Source organism: Nycticebus coucang, chromosome 6 (genome assembly GCF_027406575.1).
Source record: "Nycticebus coucang isolate mNycCou1 chromosome 6, mNycCou1.pri, whole genome shotgun sequence".
In the NCBI taxonomy this organism is placed as follows: domain Eukaryota; kingdom Metazoa; phylum Chordata; class Mammalia; order Primates; family Lorisidae; genus Nycticebus; species Nycticebus coucang.
The window spans coordinates 56,130,900-56,153,043 of record NC_069785.1 but is presented as its reverse complement, the minus strand read 5'-3'; the positions used below and the strand labels follow the sequence as shown (position 1 = coordinate 56,153,043).

The following is a 22,144-nucleotide window of genomic DNA, read 5'->3' as shown; positions in this document are numbered from 1 at the left end:
ATATGAATAATGGCATTAGCAGAAACAAATAAAAAAAAAACTATTCCTCTGAAATTCTGACATCACATCCTCTCTTGAGAATAAACTTGAAGAGGTTTGGGTCCTTGTAGGACTAATCTCCTCAACTCTTGACTACCACCCATTTCCCCTCAAGTAATTTACAAACACACGTGTTCTTTGGGTTCTAGTCACGTCTTCCTAGATGAACTACCCTCTTAGGCCTCTTGGCCTTTCTCTCTAGCAAGAAGTGTAACTGTGACTTGTTCTCTGCTGCCACTAGGGGCTCTTGGCCTCTTTACCCCTCACAGGCCTCCTTTTATTCTAAAGTAGAAGCAACAAAAGCAAAAATACACAAATGGGATTTCATCACAATAAAAAGCTTCTGCACAGCCAAAGAAATAATCAACAGAGTAAAAAGACAACTCATAGATCAGGCGGAAATATTTGTAAACCATTTACCTGAGAAGGGGCTAATATTCAAAATAAATAAGGAACTCACAGAAGTCAATAGCAAGAAAATAAATAACCTGGTTAGAAAATGAGCAAGAGGGCGGTGCCTGTGGCTCAGTCGGTAAGGCGCCGGCCCCATGTACCGAGGGTGACGGGTTCAAACCCAGCCCCGGCCAAACTGCAACCAAAAAATAGCCGGGCGTTGTGGCGGGCACCTGTAGTCCCAGCTACTCGGGAGGCTGAGGCAAGAGAATCGCTTAAGCCCAGGAGTTGGAGGTTGCTGTGAACTGTGTGAGGGCCATAAAGTGAGACTCTGTCTCTACAAAAAAAAAACAGAGCAAGAGACCTTTACAGACATTTCCAAAGAGAAGGGTCATGAATGGCAACAGATATATGAGAAAATGATCAACATCTCAGGGAAACACAGATTAAAACCACAATACACCTGTTTGGCTATAATGACTATTATTGAAAAGATGAATGATGAGCCTTGGTGAGAATGTGGAGAAAAGGAAACCCTCATACACTGTTGGTAGGGATTTAAATTAGTACAGCCATTTTGTAAAATACTATGGAGATTCCCATCAAAAAACTAAAAACAGAATTACTACAAGTATGATAAAGCAATCCTACTTTTACAGTTGTATGTTGCTTAAAAACACAGATATGTTCTGAAAAACGTGTTCTCAGGTGATTTTGTTATTTTTCAAACATCCTAGAGTGAAAACACACAACCCTACATGGTATTGCCCTCCACGCACCTACACTGTATGATACAGCAACAAACCCACATACCATGTCACCATACTGAAGATTGGAGGCAATTTTAGCACAATGCTAAGCATTTTTGTACCTAAACATGTCTAGACATAAAAAGGTAGAGTAAGAATATAGTATTATAATCTTTGGGACCACTGTTATATATACAGACCATTATAGATGGGGTCCATCGCTGACTGAAATGTTATTGTGCAACTCATCACCGTATATCCAAAGTCATTGGGATTTGGTATGGTGAAGAGATAGCTATGCCCCCATGTCAATTTCAGCCATTCTTCCCAATAGCTAAGACATGATAGCAACCCAAGTGTCCATCAAATGGTGAACAGATAAAAAATATACACATATTACACAGGAATACTAGACAGCCTTTAAAAAAGAAGAAAATTCTTCCATCTGGGGCAACATGGATGTAACTGGAGGACAGTATGCTAAGGAAGTCAACACAGAAAAACAAATACTATATGCACCACTTATGTGTGGAATCTGAAATTTAATCTCATAGAAAGAGTGGAAAGATGATTACCTGAGGCTGATGGGGAGAGAGGGAAGGAGGGGAAAAGGGAAGATGTTAACTAGAGAATAGGAAGTTTTAGTGAAATTGAAGGAATGTTTTAGTGATCTACTGCAGTGTATGGTGACCACAGCTAATAATAACATATTATATATTTTAAAATTGCTAAAAGAATAATTTTTTCTTTTTGAAAGAGTCTCACTTTATCGCCCTCGATAGAATGCCATGGCATCACAGCTCACAGCAACCTCCAACTCCCGGGCTTAGGCAATTCTCTTGCCTCAGCCTCCTGAGTAACTGGGACTACAGGCACCCGCCACAACACCCGACTATTTTTTTGTTGCAGTTGTGGGTGGGGGGGTTCGAAACCACCACCCTCAGTATATGGGGCCAGTGCCCTACCCACTGAGCCACAGGTGTTGCCCTAAAAGAATAAATTTGTAATGGTCTTACCACAAAAATGATAAGTTGGTGAGGTGATAGATATCTTAAGTAGCCTGATTTAATCTTTCCACAATGTATACATAGCTCAAAGCAACCAACACATTGTACTGATAAATGTACACAATTGTTGTCAATTAAAAATTTTAAAAACAACCATGACGATCACTTTACATTATAGGCAAACAGAGTACTGAAACAAAAAATACTGAGACAAAAAGTTATTGCTAAGCCGAGCATTTTAATGAAACATTTTGCAAATGAGTTGTCTTCTACTATTACCAATACTACTATGCTTGAAGAAAAAAGAGTATTTTTAAAGAAAGCCTTCCACTTAAACTGTGAGATCAAAATTATGCACTGAATGCTTTCTATAGCAAAATCTCCCTGGATTTTTTGATATGGGGGACTCCTAAAGTTTTCTTTTACACACCTTTCTTTTAAGGAATACATCTATTGCTTCTCTATGTTTTAATGTGTAGATAGTACCAAAGCCTGTCATAAAACACAAGAATCTACTGCTCTGGAGGAGTGGTACATCCTTCTTTTTTTGTTTTTAAGTAAAGAAAAATTTTTAGTATGTTTCCTTAGACTGATGCTATCTGTTCTAATTTAAAAGGACGAAATTAAAAAATGCCGGGTAGGCAGGTATATTTGCTATTTATTGTGCAGTAGCACCATTCAGACGTGCTCTGATGATCACTCACCACCAAGGGAGCATGTGACAAACTCACTCTCTATCTTCCTGACCTAGACTCTCTGCAGGTGACACCCAGGTGCACTCTAAATTTTGAGAAGTATTGCTTGATAGCTTTAAGACAGCTTTGAGCCTCCAAAACTTAGTTCATTCTTTTTACCATTAAGCCTGGAATTTAAATAAATGTAGCTAAGTTGCCGTTAACAACATATATGTTGTCACCAGCCTTCTCATACATGTGACTGACTAAGCCAAATGAGGGGCATGTTCATATTTTCACTCTTAATTATGCTTTCCCTATTAAAAACCAAATCAAATTACTGTAGTGCATATATAATCAAGAGAAGTCTTTTTTTTTTTTTTTGCATTTTTTGGGGGGGCTGGGGCTGGGTTTAAACCCATCACCTCCAGCATATGGGGACAGGTACCCTAAACCTTTGAGCCACAGGTGCCACCCAAGAGAAGTCCTCTTGATTAAAAAAATTAAAAATGAAAGTTTATTTGTATTTTAAGAGATCTCCTCCTTATGTGGAACTATATAGCCCAATAAATTAAAGATGAAGTCAGCACTTATTTATCTACTTAATAAGTATGTATTGAATATTTACTATACTTTTAGAAATCACCAAAGAATGCAGTTAATAATAAGAAGAAAAAATCTTACAAATATGTATTTCATAAATAAGAAGATACAGCAAAACATGAATGCATGCCAGTATAATTATATTTATGTTAAAGGCATAAAAAAGGAGGTGTATATATATTTATGCACCCACAGTATATGAAACCGTATCTTTCTCTGAAGAATGGGAAGATCTGTTTCTTTTCACTTTAAATTTTGCTCTCATAATTTTTTTTATTAAATCATAACTGTGTACATTTATGGGGTACAATGTGCTGATTTCATATACATTGTGTAATGCTTAAATCACACTGATTACTATAGCCATCATCTCCCTTACTTACTATGGTAATGTACCATTGCATTGTGCACAGTAGTTGAGGTCCCATGGAGTACCCGCCCTCCTCCTGCCTTCCCCCTCCCCTCCTCTTTCCCGCCTCTCCCTTCCTTCTTTCTGGACTATAGCTGTGTTTTATCATTCATATGAATGTGTAGGTGATGATATATGGGTTTCACAACAGTATTGAGTACTTTGGATACATTTTTTTCCATTCTTGAAATGCTTTTCTGAAAAGAATATGTTTCAGTTCCATCCAGGTAAACATAAAAGTTGCAAAGCCTCTATCCTTTTTATGGCTGCATAATATTCCACAGTATACATATACCACAATTTGTTTTTAATTGCGTGTATGTGTGTGTGGGTGGTAGTTGTTCTTTTATTACAGGGCATATATTATATTAGTAACTCGTAAAATGTTGAATACATATCCTTGGCCTCATGACCAGATAAACAAATTTCAATTTTCAATGAGAGTATGCTAATAATTGATAATTTTTTAACGACATCATAAGAACAACTACGACAAAAAATCCCCAGATAATTGTGACTAGCCTTGTGGAAACCAGGGCTCTAATATAATAAAGTATTAACTCAACCTTAGGAGATTTTTTAATACCCTCACAATTTCATATCATTATTTGGGAGCCAAAGTATTCTTACAAAGTTTTATAACCACTTAGACATGTGCACTATGATAAAAAAAAAAAAAAGAAATGTACACTATGATAAAAAAAATCATTAAGAATGCTCATTTCCAATATCACAGTCTCTTTCAGAAAAATATTTTTGTTCTTCTGCTAAGAAAATTACTTCAAACTAACTTTGGGCTCTGATTTCCAGAAAAATGTCCTCCAAACTTCCAACACATTATCCTTCAAGCAGCGTTTATACCACAATATTTGTTGCACTCTACAAACCTTGATTTATAAAATGGACCATGGAAAAACTGAGAATGAACTATTTTTACATCAAAATTTCACTCTACTAGAAAGCTTAGCACTTTTCATCTTAGCACTGGTTTCGCATGAAAATGCCTGAGTTAATCTAAACTTAATGGCTGACTCTGTTCTCCATCTTTAATCATGTTTTTCTAACTTAAGTAAATTTAAGTAACAAATGAAGCTTTGAAGTGAGTACACATATTGCTGCTCACACTAACCCAAACAACTATCCATTTAATTCCACTTACTAGCTCTAAAACATTTAATTTATGTTACAGTTTCAGCATCTAGTTTTTTCGCCTATAAAATAGAATAATAATGGAATCAAATTCATAGTGGTATTGTAAGAAGCACAAAAAGGAAAATAAGTAAACTGTCTGAAAAGTACTTACTATAATATCTAGTGATGCTGAGTAAGTAATAAGCTTTATTCTACAAGCATTAATCTGATCTCTCAAGATATAAAGTCTTAACAATTAAAGCTCACAGTTCAAATTTGAATTTGACTTTGAACTTGTGCTATTTATTTATTTATTTATTGTCTCCCCTTGAAGCAAGCATTCAGCAAAAGCGTCAGTCCAGTGCAAATGAAAGAAATGAAACATAAGGCTTTTTCCATCTAGATTAGTTTTTGGAAGAGAAAATGGGAAAGCCACATAAATATTAGGTAGAAGCCACTGCCATAAGAGGCAGGTAAATGGGGATTTAGAAGAGATGATAGTTAATTCCAGTTGATGGATGGAGCAGGTCTGAAGATGGGGGGGATCAGATATTCATGACATGGGGTTCGGGCCAACTATATAAATGGTGACACTCAGCAGGGCCTAGCAACAATGGAAGAATTTGACCTCACGGGGAAGCTTCTGACTCCACATGCTCTAAGATCTCCTTCCCTACTGGAATGTTATTCAAGGTGAAGGTTTCAGAAACACTTTCATCAAATATCCACATCTGTAAACATTAGGGTTTTCCTGCCTTCTGGGCCCTGAAGATAAGAGTTAAAATACCTAATTCAAAGCCTATGATTCCATAAAGCAATGTCAGGGGAACAGCATCACATGGTTTTACAGCAGGAATGCTACAGTCTAATCTGGCCAGGTTACTACTGGAGAAAAGGCAGCTCTGCTCCCTCATGATGACTAGGTAGCCAAGGGGAGAAAAATCTGCTGGCATCTTCCCAAATCACAGTATGCAGATGGCCATGGGCACAAAGAACGTGGTGACAATTGGCACTTCACTGGGATGCTCTGAGCACGTAAGGGGCTTGGAAAAAGTCCTTCTTTGGCTGCCCTTCCTTCTGAGGCATATTGGTGGCACAGGATGGGGAAAACTGCCTGACTGCTGCCAAGGAGAAAAGAGATGGCCTTTAAAATCTAGGCTACTGCAGCCTCCTGGGTAGTCAATCTGCTACCTCTCAGCAACCAGAGAACTCCTTAAAGATGTGTGTGCTGATTTCCTCTAGGACAGATGATATCCAGTAAGATTCTATTCAAAGTTGGCTCACAAGATAACATTATAACAAGCCAGTGCGGTAGCGGGGTCTGAGATCTCTGAAGCCAGACCTCTTATGTCAGGTATCCGGCATGGGGTTATTTGTTTTAAAATTCTTACGTGGATGGCATATTGACAACCAAGTGCACGTGTGCCTAGGTTAAGTGTAGGTCAGCTGTTTGAAGGGCTATTACCAGTAACAATTTATATTTTTTGGAGGCTTGCTTTTGGAATTTTTTAAAGTTGAAGTAGATCAATTTTTTTCTGAAAGTTATGATCTCATTCTATTTATGCTATTGCACAACACTTACAGAGATAGCTTACCCAATTGCCGTCAATACATTTACCTACATCACAGCAGACATACACACACACAGAGGTTACTCCTAACTTGCCTGAGAGTAGCCTTCTCTGAGTCAACAGCAAATAAAATAGAGTCCTGAACTGCTGGCCTGTACCCCCAAAAATCATCAACTAAATTTCAGTAATAAGGACATCTGACTTTCAAAAATCAATATGATATGAGATAGACATTATTCTACCATGAACTACATTTACGTAACATTTGACTACTTTGCACTTTTAAATAAGTTTTATATATAGTTGAGAACTAGCCTTCCCTGAAAAAACAAAAACAAAATAGCACAGAAAATGTGCCCAAATCTCCTTGACTTACATTATTTTTTAAATAAATTAGACTGTGATTTTTTATAAGAATAAAGTTTTAGAGCAACAAATAAAGTAAGTGATAAGGGATTGGTGTAAGTGCAGATGAAGTTTGGTTTAAGAAATAAAAAGTCCACAAATGCATGTATGTATACACTGTTACTTTTCCAAAGTATATGAACAAAAATTGTTCCCCCAGGAAAGTAAGTAAAATTGTTAGAAAGGTACTTCTCAAGTCCTTTAACAGGGAAGGGACTTTTCACTCAACTCCTAAGAAGGCAACTTCTCAGAGAGTAGTAGCTTGTGACCACTCAGCATGGCCCAGGGCCTTGGTTTTACAGATTTCCCTCCACAGCATCACTAGATGATAAGGGAGTCTGTGGTCCTCCATTGGACTGACCAGGATTGCCTGGGAAGACTCAACTCCTCCTATGGGCAAGCCCAAAATCACAGATTTGATGAGAATAGGATCTGTTAAGTCTCATATTCCACCTTTCTAAATTCTTTAAGATTAACTACACCTTTCCCCCCATCCCTATAAACTTAATGGAACTAAGAAGTCGACCTCAGGATGCTATTTGAGGGGCTGACCTTTGTTTTCACTCATATTTCCTTTGACAATTTATGCCACAGTGTTGGTTGATATGAAATGGGGTTTGCTTAAATAGGAAATGTGCCTAAACCTAGCAGAAAAACCTGACCCCAAGTATTAACAATTAAGTTTGGGTTCATTTTAATGTGATCTCTTTGAAATAAGTTTCTATTTTTAAATCATCATGTCCAACTTGTTGGGCGAGCTGAGTAACATAAAATCTTCCTCAGAATAAAGAGGAAACTTCATTTCAAGTAAACTCTTTCTCCCAAGTAACACAGACCATGCTATAAAGAAGCACTCCCCACCCCATGTTAAAGCACCATTAGCTCACAATGTAGTATTTAAATATGAGTACCTCCAGCCAAGATCTTCTCTTCCAACTCTGCCATTTGCTTTTTGTAGGCCCTCAAAGCTGCTTCTTTGAAAGAGGGACGAATTCTCTTTGGCTTTGTGATTTCCACTGGCTGTTCAGGAATGTTTTGGTTTTCATCTTCTATTTCCATTTCAGTTGCTGTTTCATTTAAGGGTTCCAATCCACCTTCACTGACCACATCATCTGCCTGCCCCTCATATCCCTCATCTTGTGGGGTTTCATAAAGTGTTTCATATGACGGGTGATCATACTCCTGCATTTGTTCATCTGTTTCAGTAATACTAGTCCTGTTTTCCAGCTTAGCGAGGACTTGTTCCATCACTTCAACATAGTCTGTTTCATTATCAGCCACTGGCTCACTATAATCCTCCTCGTCCTCTGCTTTGTAGTAATAGGGCTCCGTGTAGACATCAGAGTCAAGGGTGGTACTTGATTCATTTGCAGTTGATTGAGATAATGTCCGAAATCTCCCCATCAAGGAGGAGCCACTGTCCTCATATCCACTAAGACTCTGTGTGCTTTTGTTCCACACTACTTCCAAGGCTGATTTAGCCCTCTGCAGTGTAGATCCAAATTTGGGGAAGCTGAAAGTCTTATCAGAAAGGTCAATGCTTAATCGACTGTGCCATGACTTGGGTGGGGCATCCTCTGAATCATCACTTTGCAATTCACTTTGACTTCGGTATATCATGGACAACTGGTTTTGATTCTGGTATAGCTCATTAGAATTAGATTCCTGATAAGAATCATATTGGCCAAGCCACTGGCCTCGTGGTTCATTATCCAATCCAGGGCACGGAGATGAGTTGTCATCTTGGGTTAAATCGTAGCTCTCTGAGTCATCTTGAAGGTCACTGTGGCACTTTCCCAAGTATTCTAGGTCTTTACTGTAAACATCCAGGTGTTGGTCGGAAAAACTGTTTGTGTCATAGTCAAAAGCTTCCTGGGTAGATGAATCCAAGCCTATATCAGCTCCTTTCTCTACTTGATTCCATTCCTTCCATGGAGAAAGATCTTCATGCAAAGAGAGCTGAGAATCACTGTAATGACTTCTGTCTCCAGAGGCACATACCATACCATTGCTCATGCCGCTATCCACCATTTCTGTGTTTTCAATTTCACTCTGCCCTTGGACACCCTGAACACTCCCACTTAAACGCTGGTCCTGGGGGCTGTCATACAAGGTAGGTGTGGTCTCCTGTTTCCTCTGCCATAGTTCCCGGTCTGAAGATGACAGGAGGGAGCTTCCATTAGTTCTAATGAAAAACTGATTTTCTGAAAAATCCTCTGAGTAAGACTGACACAATTTGGAAAAATCTGACTCAGAACGACTAAGTTTAGCAGTGAAAAAATCACTCTGTGAATGCCAGAGAGGTGTCGCATCAGCATAATGGGTTGTGGTTTGCTTTTCCACAATATCGGATTCTGGCAATTGCGAGGAAGTTTTATCATAATTTGACTTATTTGAAATTCTGTTGCTATTAGCTGTTTTATTCTTACATCTGGCACTGTGAGATTTTGAGCTTGATTTGGAATTACTTCCCTTTGTTGGAAACTCTGACTTGGAAAGCACAGCGTAACTGTTCCTATTGAGGTCGGATTCCAGCTCTCCATCACTGTCGTCGGGGGACCGCCAATTGTTCTTCTTGCTTTTGGGCTCTGGAGTCAAAAATTTGATGTCCATGCTTTCATATGTCTGGGAGGATGGTATCCCTTTTTCTTTTCTTTCTCTGATATCATGAGTCAGAATATCTGTGGAGACTCCAATGCCTGTTCCTTTGAGTTTATATGATTTTTTTAAGACAGAATCCCTTTGTTGAGGGGTATCAAAGTACACAAGTATAGGTCGAGGCTTTGCATTCGGGCAGTCCCTTTGGTGTCCTATCCTCTGAGCAAATTCAATTTTAATAGCATTCGGTGCATCTGCAAAACCCATTTTACTGATTAGAATTTGGTATACCACACTCTCAACATATTCAAATCTCTCTTCGGGCACATTTAAAAATCTTAGGCTTGCCTTGCTACCCATATGACCTAAGTGTTTAATATAATCATGGATGTCTCTGGTTTCCCTCCGAGACTGGACGAATCCTGTGCGTAGCTGTTCAATTTCACTCTGCACAACCTCCACGCTGCTGGAGATCTCATCAATAGAGTGCTTGAGAGCATTGACATGCCCTCGCAGCTCAGAAAGTTCTGTTTCGATCTGACTTATTCCCTGAAGTTCCTTAAAGATCATTTCCATGACATCATGTGTTTGGCTAATACAGCCAGAGGAGCTGAATCCTGGCTCTAGGGTATTTGTCTTTGGATTTCGGGCAGTTCTGTCCAAAGACTTGCTTCTGATTCCCCAGGTTTTTTTCATGGTGCTCAACTCTGAATCAGAGGAGACACACTCTTGACTCTTTTTCCATTTCCTCAGTTTTCTCAAAGCTCCTAGTTTTAAGCTGTGTAGAGTGCGCTCCCCGTCAGAGCTGCCCTCAGAGGGCGCCAGGCTGCTCGAACTCTTTCTATTGCGTCTGACCGGCATCATGTGTGTTGACTGAACCTGGTTTTCTGTACTACTCCTTAGTTCATTCAACGATCCCGAGTAGGAACTCTCAATCGAAGACAGCTCTGGAAGCAAATCCTCATTATCGCCGTTGGTTACATTAATATTCTTTTGGAGGCCGTTGGCAATAGCGACACGGTAGCTGAACGTTGGCGAGAGGGAAAACTCTTTATTATCTGGGTCTTCTTCGGTGGATAAGTTGCGAGTGGACGAACACTGGGCAAGCTTCTTTACAGTGCTTTTGAAGGTATCAGAAATTTTGGGGGGTTTGGTCTGGCCAGCACTCGGACAGTCTTGATTGTTTTTCTTCTGACTATTCTCTGTTTTGTTGTTTGTATTTCCCGATTTCTTCATAAACATTCCTTTGCAAAGCTTATGGATGTAAGGTAAAATCAAGCTCTTGAAAAATTGAGCCACCATGGAGAGTAATTAGCAGGAGCTTTTCTGCCCTGAAGAAGTAAACAAGGTAATAGGATAAATATCTGAAAATCCAAGGCAAGCATCACTGTTCAGATATTCTGTGAAGCGTTGAAAAGAGCAGGAAGAGCAGATGTGGCTGTGCCACCATGTCACTGTCCTGTGGAAAGCAGAAGGGAAGATCCACCTATGAAAGACATTGTCTCCTGGAGAAGGGCTCTTGTGAATCTCTCTCATTTCCATACAACTCCATGTAATACCTAAAAAAAAAAAAAGGAATGTTAAAATCTCAGAATTCAATTCTAGATTTATCTCATTCCTAAAGTATTCATGATACACAATGTGTGAAAATGTACAGAGGAGGGAGGGGAATATCTGAATTTCAATACAAATTTACTTTTGAAACACCTGGTTAAAAGAAATCAGCACCATGACTATGTTTATAATGATTTTTACTAAACTACTTATGGATGGATTCAATGGATATGGTCATAAAAGTTAATACTGATTATTTAGAAAACCCTGAGTAAAAGGACAATTTAAACAGCTGTTTTAATTTCATCATGCTATTTCCACTTTCTTTTCCTTCCTAAATTCATGTTCATTTACACAAACATAAGAATTTCAATTTCAGTATGTTCTCCACACTCCAGATATTTTAAATTCACCGAGTTCATATTATTTATGGATGCAAAACCTTCTCATATACAAATATTTTACTTTTCTGGATATTGAATAATTGGAAATTTCTTTAATAATGGTTGAGGTAATCTAAGTAAACAAATATTTCATGTGATGAAGTGAATATTTCTGGATATTGAATAATTGGAAATTTCTTTAATAATGGTTGAGGTAATCTAAGTAAACAAATATTTCATGTGATGAAGTGAATATTAAAAGCAAATAGATCACACATAGCCACCAAATTTGTCAGTAGAATAGCATGAGTTGATGAAATGTAAGTGTTACATCAGATTAAGCATTGTAACAATAATAAAAATACAATATAGTAAAATATGCTTGAAACTGCAGAATATATAACCAAATTTTTTGAAGTCCACGAATAAGTCAGCAGAGCTCTTCCAATGAACCAATGCAGCCTTGTGGTAATGACAGAAAACCCATCCTTGGGATGAGGACCATAACTGGAGACAGGGTACCACAGAGGAGATGAGTGTACAGATAATCGAGAATAAGTAGACTAGGCAGGGTGCCTGTAGCTCAGCAGCTAGGGCATCAGCCACATATACCAGAGCTGCTGGGTTTGAATCCAGCCTGGGCCAGCCAAACAACAATGACACAACTGGAACCAAAAAACAAAAATAGCTGGGCATTGTGGCAGGTGCCTGTAGTCCCAGGTACTTAGGAGGCTAAGGCAAGAGAATCACTTAAGCCCAAGAACTTGAGGTTGCTGTGAGCTGTGACGCCACAGTTCTCTACTGAGGGTGACAAAGTGAGACTCTGTCTCAAATAAAAAAAAAAAAAAAGAACCAGTGGACTAAAGTTCTTCCCATGATTTTATGTTTTGTAACTCAAATGACCCACAACTAAGTAATCTTTATGATGACTTGTTTCTTAAATTATGTAAAGAAAAAAGATTACATTTAATTTGTGTATCCCAGAATAACAATAATAGTCAAAAGCCTTTGCTAGTATTGCAGTATATATTTACATAGGCAATCTATATTATTACTTTACGGAATAATATGTCATAAACTACATATTGTTTTAGGACCCTGCTGACTCTGAATAAGCTCCCTCTACCTGGAAATCTGCCAGCATCACTCCAATCAAGCTCCACTCTACAGGGACTTTGGGAATACCTGCTCTGGCCAGGAGCCAGCCTTCCTAAGAGACAGAGGATTGTTAAGTGATAAAGGGAGGAGAAAAGATGGAGCAAAAAGAAGCCCGTGTCTTTTTAATTTCATGAACTGTCAGAGTATAATTTCTCTTTTTGGAATATTTTGGCTTTCATTCACAATCACAAACCAAGACCTGTTTTCTACTAATAAAAATGTCAAGTAATTGACTCCGGAGTTAAATTCAAAATGTATTTATTATAGCCCTATGTGTCTATTCCTTCTGAAGACTTTGGAAAGTTAAGGAGAAGTAGGGTAGGCAAATTATTTTAAAACTAATTTGGGTAGAATCAAGCATCATTACTCAATCTAAAATCCTGGATCTTCCAAACCTAGGGAAAAATTCCTGCTGTTTAAATGAAAGAAGCAATTCTGTTAATACCTCTGAGGGTTTCACGTGTAGACCTCATGAAGGGCATCACTTGTTCAGAGATACTATTCTAGGCAATACTTGTTAGCAGGAAAGTTCACTCTGAAGTCTTGTCCCACTAAACATAAAACTAAGAATGCGTGTCCACAGTTGCATATCTGAATTCCCTGACTCTGAATTCCAGCTACACAGAATAATCTGTGATTCACTAAGGGCTCTAAATTCTTTCACACTTCTATACATTGTATGTTTTCTCTGACTAGAATATCATTTATATCCACCCCTGTCTGTAAAAATCATGTTTAAACTCCAACATCATTTGTCCTACGGGAACTTCAGCAACCCCCTAAACTGAGCTCTTCCCTCTAAGCCATGCTGTCCTATGGCCCAGGTCATAGGTCATTAGAATTCTTCTGCCTTTCAATACATTTCTGCCTCCCTCTACTGAACTATGTCTTATCCAACTTCAAACATTCTGAACCCATAACACATAATAAGCACTCGATTGTTTATCAAAAACTTGTATACACAATTCAGCCACTTACTAAACATCTCCACCCGGTTGCCCAAAATAAACTCCATCCAGAACCTAGTAATCTTCTTGAATTACTAATCTTAATTTTAATTATATTATAATTATCCACTTGCGCAAGACATATCCCCAAGAATCACTCTAAATGTCATGCAATCCATCCCATATCCATCCCTGAGATACCTCTTCCCACAGGAAACTTTAGTCTGAACTCTGTAATTTCTTTATTTTATTTCTTTATTTTTTTTTTTTGTAGAGACAGAGTCTCACCTTATCGCCCTCCGTAGAGTTCCGTGGCATCACACAGCTCACAGCAACCTCCAAATCCTTGGGCTTAGGCAATTCTCTTGACTCAGCCTCCCAAGTAGCTGGGACTACAGGTGCCCGCCACAACGCCCGGCTATTTCTTTGTTGCAGTTTGGCCAGGGCTGGGTTTGAACCCGCCACCCTCGGCATATGGGGCCAGCGCCCTACCCGCTGAGCCACAGGCGCCGCCCCTGAACTCTGTAATTTCTTATCTGAACTATTACAGTTGTATCTTATAAGCCTTTTCTAATGCTGATTTGGTCCTTATGTCATTTCCTAAACATCCCAAATTAATACATTTAATATATAAATGTATATTGAAAAACTATTTTAGCAGTCTTGTTCCTGTCCCACAAGCACATCTAGTGCAGCCATGCTAAATTCCACGATTACCACAATTTTGTCTTACCAAGGTGCCCTTTTCCATGCTATTCCTTCTCTTTACAACTCCTTTCTTTTTCCCTGCTCTACTCAAATGAAAATCTATGGAACATCTGCACATCTTAGACCCTGCAGGGCATCAACATCAGCTTATCTGACCTGAGAGCACAGCACATCCTCCTCCGGGTTCCCACCACACCTTGAAAGCACCTTTCTATGGTAACTCACACAATACGTAGTACAATAACTATTTATATGAAATATTTTATTCACATGTCTGCCTCTCCACTCTGTGAATGCTTCAAGAGCCAGGACCACATTCTATTTAATTGTAAATATCCATATTACTTAAAATATAATAAACCTATGCTTACTGGATAAATGAATGAATGAGAAAATAATAAAACTAAGTGAATAAAAGGTTTCAGGTTTCTTGAAACCTTTACTGGCTATAATCAGCCTTCAACGACCCTAAGAAGGAGAAGCAGTGTGAGCAGAAGGCAGGCCTCAGAGACATTCATGTCATGTTCACAGATAGAAAGGCATCTCCCTTGGCCTTCTATACCAATGAATGCCCGTGATAGGGAGTAGAATACAGGAAAAATGGAAACAGAATGTAGACAGTTCAGAAATTTAGGTTAAGAAGTTCCATGTGATGAGGAGGCATTGATAGTTATTAGTTTCCGGCAGGGTCTTTAGTCCTAATCACCTGCATTAGAATCTCAACTCTGAGATATACTAACTGTGTGATCTTAAGAAAGTTGCTTAACTTCTTTTAATAAATAGTATCTCCTCCCAGGAGAGTTGTAAAGTTTAAATACGTTAACACGTGCAAAGTTCTTACTACAGTGTCTAAGAGATAGCCAAACTCAGTAAACATTAGTTATCATTACTACTGACAAGGGTAGTGGAAAAGAGGCAGGAAGCAGTGACAGAAGATTAATCAGGTGGTATCTAATGGAAAAATTAAGGTAGGTAGAAGTGGGAGGTGACTTAAGAATTCTGCCAAGTAGAAGGACAAGATGAAGAACAAGGGCATTCTTAAGAAGTCATTGTAAGTGGAAGGGGAAATGCTTCACATTTCCATAGTTCAGAACAATTCTCTAATATTGAAATCTCATCTTCCCAGTTACCAAGTTCCTACTGCGTGTATGTATGTCAGAGGAAGAGAGAGAGAGAAAGAATCCCATCATAAAATGATCACTACCTTAGCAAAAGAGTTGGAGAGTCCAAATTACCAGCTATGAGACTTTCTTCAGACACGAGACTAGGATAGAGAAGGATGCTGACATTTAATGAGCACCTGCTGTATTTCAGAAACTTACATTATCTCAATGATCCTTACAGCAACTCTTTCAAGAAGGCCTTATCACGTCTGTTATATGGCTGAGGCATTGTGTCTGTTATGTGGCTGAGGAAATAAAAATTTCAACAAGATGAAGAGATATGGCCAAAAATCACACAGCACAATAAAGCAAAAAGATAGCTCGGTCCTTAGTCCTGTAGTCTATAAAGTGATTGCTTGTAGGTAAAGTAAATGGTACCAGTGGTAAATGACACACATCCTCACATCCAGCTCATAATAACCCACATACCTACTCTTCTCTCTGAAGTTTTGTTTTTTTTTTAAAGAAAATATGTCAGATCAAGGCAAATTTAGTATGGATGAAGGGTAGCTGGAAGGTAAAGTGAAGACCAGAATGCCACAGTATTATTATCTGATTCTCAGCTAGTTGAACTTAGAGCTCACTTTTGTCATCCAGATATGTTAACTTTACACAAACACATTATTTTCAGTACTAGTGAACTTAGGGGATAATATTTAAGGTTTGGGGAAGACCATTGAGAGAGATTAAGACACCAGATTCTTTTGTTTTGAGAAGCCTGAGTAATAACATTTAATTTCTTACTATGTGCCCTGTATATGCAATTTTTTTTAAATGTAGCTCATTTCATCCCTATTAATTATTGTTAAAATAAATATTATTTTTTTCCAGATAAAGAAGCTGAGGCTTGGAGTTTTTGGGAAATGTGCCTTAGGGCAAGCAAATAACAACCAACACATCCTTGGCTCCGAACCCCAGATTTAGACCAAGTATGTAAACTCTGAAACTTATGTGAGTGATGAATAGGGAAGAAAATGTTTTTGAAGGTAGGTCCATGCATTCCTTTTGTAAGGGAACTATTTCATACGACTATATAACAAGATACCCCAGTGAGCTAAAGGAGCTAACGAACCTTTAAAAAGCCAGCCATTTACTGCTAAGTCATTATCAGAATTAAGTTAAAGCCTTTTCAGATCAATAAACAATTTCATGTTCCTTGTCAAGTGCAGTAAAGTAGGTGAGCTGATCATTTAGGAGTTAACTTCCAAGATGACACAGACAAAGAAACAGACCTGTTGTGACACAGCTGGAGGAGTCCCCTCCCCAAGTTCTGCCCTCTGGACTTACCTCACTGGCTCTGACTTGGCCTATAAACCTCATGATCATCACCTGGCTTTCTGGCTTTCTGGCTTTCTGTTTACTATCATCTGCTTAATCCCCAACTGATAGAGTACCATTGTGTTTAACTGGTCTTCATCTGCATTGAGTTTGCGTTAAACATCCTGGACTGTGTAGAATTATAATTTGTTTCCCACCAGCCATGGCAAGAAAGCCTCTGCTTCTCACTACAATAGCACCGCTCCAGTAAATGCCCCTACGCTGTGTATTATGATCACTGATTTAAAAGACATTTTTCTAAAAATAAGTAGGAGAGTAATATATATTTATATGGCTGGCAAACCATAGAAATACCTGTTCAACAGTATATTCCTGGTGATCTGGCAAGTAGCTGACTAACAGGCTTCCCATCAGGAGGGAAGGCAGAGTGGCGGCAGCAGAGGGAGCAAACCTCACAACGTGCATGGAAGGTGCGTCTGCACAGGAAGGCCTCCCTGGAAAGCAGCAATGGCCAGAACGCTGACCAAGGGGCAGTGTGGAGGAAAAAGCAGGGTAGCAGGAGATGCGAGGGCAACCCAGCCACATGAATCGCCAGTGAGGAGATTGAGCAGAGGCAGCAGGTGGAGATGGAACAAATTGGAAAATGAGCTGACATTTAAAATCAAGTTGGAAAATGCATCTTCTAGAATGCCTTCATTGGATCAAGGAAGATTTGAACTGTTTTATGTATCTTTTTTCTATAAAGGAGTAAAAGGATTGTAAATATAATGCAACTAATGGTCATGGGGATGACCGTTGACAATGAAAATTGCTAACACAGCATTAACACACAAAATAACGTGTGGTGGAACTATTACTTTTTTGCTTTGTTTTAAGGCAAAAATGATAGACCAATATTTATTAAAATATTTCAACAAAATGATCAAATGAGCAAGTAATTAAAAGGTTGGTGCTGGCCAAACACCACATGTTCTTACTAAAAAGTGGGAGTCAAATGATGGGTACGCACGGCACAAAGAGACACAGAGGATGCTGGAAGTCAAGAAGAGTGGCGAGCAGGAGGGGGGTGAAGGACAAAAACTCACTCCCTGGGCATGAGGAAGTAGAAGGAACACTGTTTTGATGTCAGTAGCACCAGAAGCCCTGACTTCAGCACAACACAGTGTGCTGTGCCTTAATATTTTGATATAAAAAGTAGGCTTCTTATAGACAAAAAAAAAACTTTATCCTGAGCAGATAGACTATTTTAAAAATTAAACAAACGCAATTACCCAAGAGTGAAGGCCAAAGGACTAAGGCATTCCCTCTTTATTCTAACTAATCAAATGTTTTATGAATTTCTTCATCCAGCTACAACCCACCTACTTCCTTTACTCACTCCCATGGCTACTACTTTCTTTTAAGAGTAAACAGTGGCATTCAAGCTTCCATAGCCCTTTAGGATGTATAAAGTACTTGAGTGTGCATTGTCTCATATGATCTTCTTGGTAGTGTTGTAAGGGTATTACCTCCTGTTTATGCTTAGGGTTGGGTGCCGAGTCTCAGAGTTGCCCAAGACTCCTGACTGTAAAGGTATTTCGGTGTAATAATTTAAGTTCTCCTTGCCTTAGACATTGAATACTACAATAACTTAAGCCCCCCCTCCCCACAAAGTAATATTCTCCACCATCCCAAACCATCCCATAAACCGATTTCCATCTAATTGGCTTTACATATCATTTTCTTCTTCTCATTCTCCCATGTTGGATGATTATTTTCCCTCTACTCTGGGCCACGCGTGGTTCCATGGATACCCTAAGTTTATTCTTTGATTGTTTCTTTATTCTTATTTTTCATTCTGCCTAGAATGTTTTCCATCAGATCTGTTCCAAATCATCCAACTAATAAATCAAGACTCGCCTTTCCTGCAAAAGTTTAACTACCTGGTGTTCATCTTCTCTTTTTATTATAGTCCTTAACCAAGTATCCTGAACCATGATATTTACTGCTTATTCTTCTAGACTGCTTACCAAGTGTACATGTCTTTCCATTTTTTATTATATGCTGGACACTGTCTTGAGTGCTTTGCACAGACTACATTAATGTTTGATAGTAAAAGCTGCAGCAGGAACTGTCATTTGTCCCGTTTTACAGATGAAGAAACTAAGAACCTGAGTATTGATCCCAAAGCCACCCAGCTAGGAAGTGATGCAGGTAGGACTGCAGCCCAATCTGAGCAGCTTTAGAGCCCTCTCTCATAAACACCATGTCACACTTCTCATCCCAGGAGGATCAACCTTACAGAAATAGGTGGTCACCTCGGTAGTGTGTTTGAAGAACTCCCCCCTTGCCCAAGAAGAATCTATACTGCTTTTTACTAACAGAGATGACATCCCTCAAGACCAGGAGAGAGAACAGAGAGAACACGATGGAGCCTCAGAACAGGAAGAGTCCATAGTCCAGAATGAAAGACTGAGGAGTTAGAACAAGCTTTGCCCATTTACTACCTGGGTGTGGCCTTGTCCTGTTTCCAGCTCAATTATACATTTGCACTCAAATATTTATCTCAGCTCAATTCACAGTGGCCAAGATGTGGAAACAACCCAGATACTCATCAAGCCACAAATGGGTTCATAAACTTTGGTGTATATATACATATAGTACATATACACATTGAATGCTTGCTTTTCCATTCTTGTGATAGAATGTTCTACAAAAATTTCAGGTAAATACAAAAGATTAAAAGTCTCCATCTTTCTTTGTGTTTATATATATATATATATATGGAGAAAGATATATACATATATACATGAAAGTTTATACACACACACACCATGGGATGCTATTCATCCATAAAGAAAGATGGAGACTTTTCATCTCATCATAAATATAGATATACACAGATATGCACCGAAGTTTGTTTTTATACACACACACACACACACACATACACCATGAGATGCTATTCATCCATAAAGAAAGATGGATTTTTTTGTATTTCCCTGAAAGATTTGCAGAACATCCTAAGCATCACAACAATGGAAAAGCAACCATCCCCGGCCTGGCACCTGGAGCTCAGTGATTAGGGCGCCAGCCACATACAACAGGGCTGGTACATTCAAACCCAGCCCAGGCCTGCTCAACAACAATGACAACTGCTACAACAACAAAAATAGCCAGGTGTTGTGGTGGGCGCCTGTAGTCCCAGCCACTTGAGAGGCTGAGGCAAGAGATCACTTAAGCCCAAGAGTTTGAGATTGCTGTGAGCTGTGACACTACGGCACTCTACCGAGGGTGACATAGTGAGACTCTGTCTCGAAAAGAAAAGATCTAATGCACTCAATGCTACTACAAAACTAGTAAATGAACAACTACAGGCTGACACCAGAGAAAAACACAATAAATTCAAGGAGCAGTAGGGGGAGGGCTAAGGGGCTTTGTTAAGCTCTCACCTCGCAGCTACAATGTAGGAGCGTATGACACAGCCCTTGGGTGAAGGACTCAACTACTTGGACTTTACCTAACAAATGCAAAAAAATGTAACTTGATCTATGTACCCTTATATTAATCCAGAATAAAATGAAATTTTAAAAATTACACAGTTCTTGATGATAAGAGCCATGGCTTTCCCAATGTTTGCAACTTCTGCCCATTTCATGCACAGACAGCAGAGCATAGCTACCCTGTTTACAGAAGAGCAACTTAGAAAGATATCATTCCAGAGCCAAGTATTTCATTGTGAGTGTTTCTTTTTGTTCTTATCTTAAGAAACAACCACCTCCCCTCCTTTTTTTCTCAACAAAATCAGAAATGAAAACTCAATGAATATAGTGAAAAAGTGGAGCTTTTTGATTGAAGTAAGGAAGCGGAGCTAGTGTCCCACACTACCCTGCCGCTTCCACATAAACTGCAGCTAGTACAGTCCCTCTGCAGAGTCCTCGGTGTTGGGGAATACTGTGTGAACAGCACTGATTCTCAGATGGTGCAACCATGCACAGTGTGAAGGGGAAACCTAGGAAGGTCAAAACTCTTGACTGAGTTCACAAAACAGAGCTGGAATAAAAATGCAGGTCTCCTGCTCCAAATCACTGCTTTTCCTCTATGTGGTGCTACTTTAACTGTAAAAAACTTCCCAGGGTTGACATCTTCCAACTGTGTCTGACATTCTTAGAAAAGGCAATCTAACCATATCCTTAAATAATTTGACTTTTACTTTGCTTCTCTGTAGTCCGTGTCTGCAGTTTTCTCAAATAGAAAAACCTTTGAGATTAAAAGAAATTTCTAAAAGTAAAACCTGTGATTTTGACAGGTGTTAGAATTTTTACTAGAGCGTTAACCTGCATAAAGGAAGGCCCCTGAGGAACACCAGCTGCCTGGAGTCAAAGGTGCTCCTAGTTCAAACGTTTCCCACCTCTTCTGTCCCACCAAGTTGGACACATTACCTAATACCTGATTTTCCTGTGCCAAGGCTGGGGGGAGGGGGATCATTTTCCTTTTAAAAGAAATTACTGCTTCTCTGTGCTTTCTGAGGACTTGCTGGTATCTCCATCCTAATAGCAAAAGTCTCTTCTGTATGTTAAAAGGATTAATCTATATCCTTATAACAGCCTTACAAGACGAAATATCACTCTCATTTTAAAAACAAGAAGAAACAAACCTTAGACTCAGCAATATGAAATGACCCACTGAAGACTTAGTCAAGTGAAAGGGTTAAAATTTGAACAATCTCTGTATGGTTAGCAAACTGTACTACAGCATACTGCTGAAGTGGGATAACGTCAATTAAGTCGAGAAGTGTTTCCATCCTTGACAAGTAGAAGTCCAGCTGAGCTCCAACATAACCATTTATCACTTTGGGAGTGGGGGGAGGCATAGATTAGGGACTTCAGTCCCACTGCCTGCTCTGAATCATGGCTCTGCCATGCACCGGTTATGCACATTGAGCCAACTGTTTCACCCCTTGCTTTCCCAGTTTCCTTGTTTGACAAGTGAGATAATAATGGTACCAACTTCCTATGTTCCTATAAGGATTAAATAAGAAATCATCAGAACCATACCCAGAATATCAGAAGCCCTAAAAATGCTAGTTATCATCATCATTATTTCATTATTTATTATTATTAGATAAGTAATAACATTCCCATTTGAGCAAACCCTTCCTCCACCTCTGGTCCCTTCCTGACTGCAGGGCAGCCAAGAAAACGCCACAGGACATGGCTCCTCTCTGTGTTCATTTAGACTCATGCAAGTTGCCTAGAATGTTTCTTCGAGGAATAGTAAGAATCACACTAATTTTGAAAGTTTGTGAGCAAGATAAAAACTTATATTGTTACATACAGTGAAACCTGTTATTTCTTTTCAAATTGTTATATACTCGAAAGGAGTGGATAATAAC

At 39.0% G+C, this 22,144-nt stretch overlaps 1 protein-coding gene across 2 annotated transcripts in view; it reads right to left on the bottom strand.

Moving 5' to 3' along the window:
• Positions 1 to 10,884, bottom strand: part of UNC13C (unc-13 homolog C) — a 578,086-nt gene extending 567,202 nt beyond the window's left edge. Inside the window, exon 1 of one of the 2 annotated variants that reach the window (XM_053595673.1) lies at positions 7,893 to 10,884. In XM_053595673.1, coding sequence (XP_053451648.1) covers positions 7,893 to 10,881 — 2,989 coding nt within the window. In that variant the 5' untranslated portion in view covers positions 10,882 to 10,884. The remainder of the gene's footprint in view (positions 1 to 7,892) is intronic. The other variant, XM_053595672.1, reaches the window with a different exon arrangement.
• Positions 10,885 to 22,144: the final 11,260 nt, after the last annotated feature.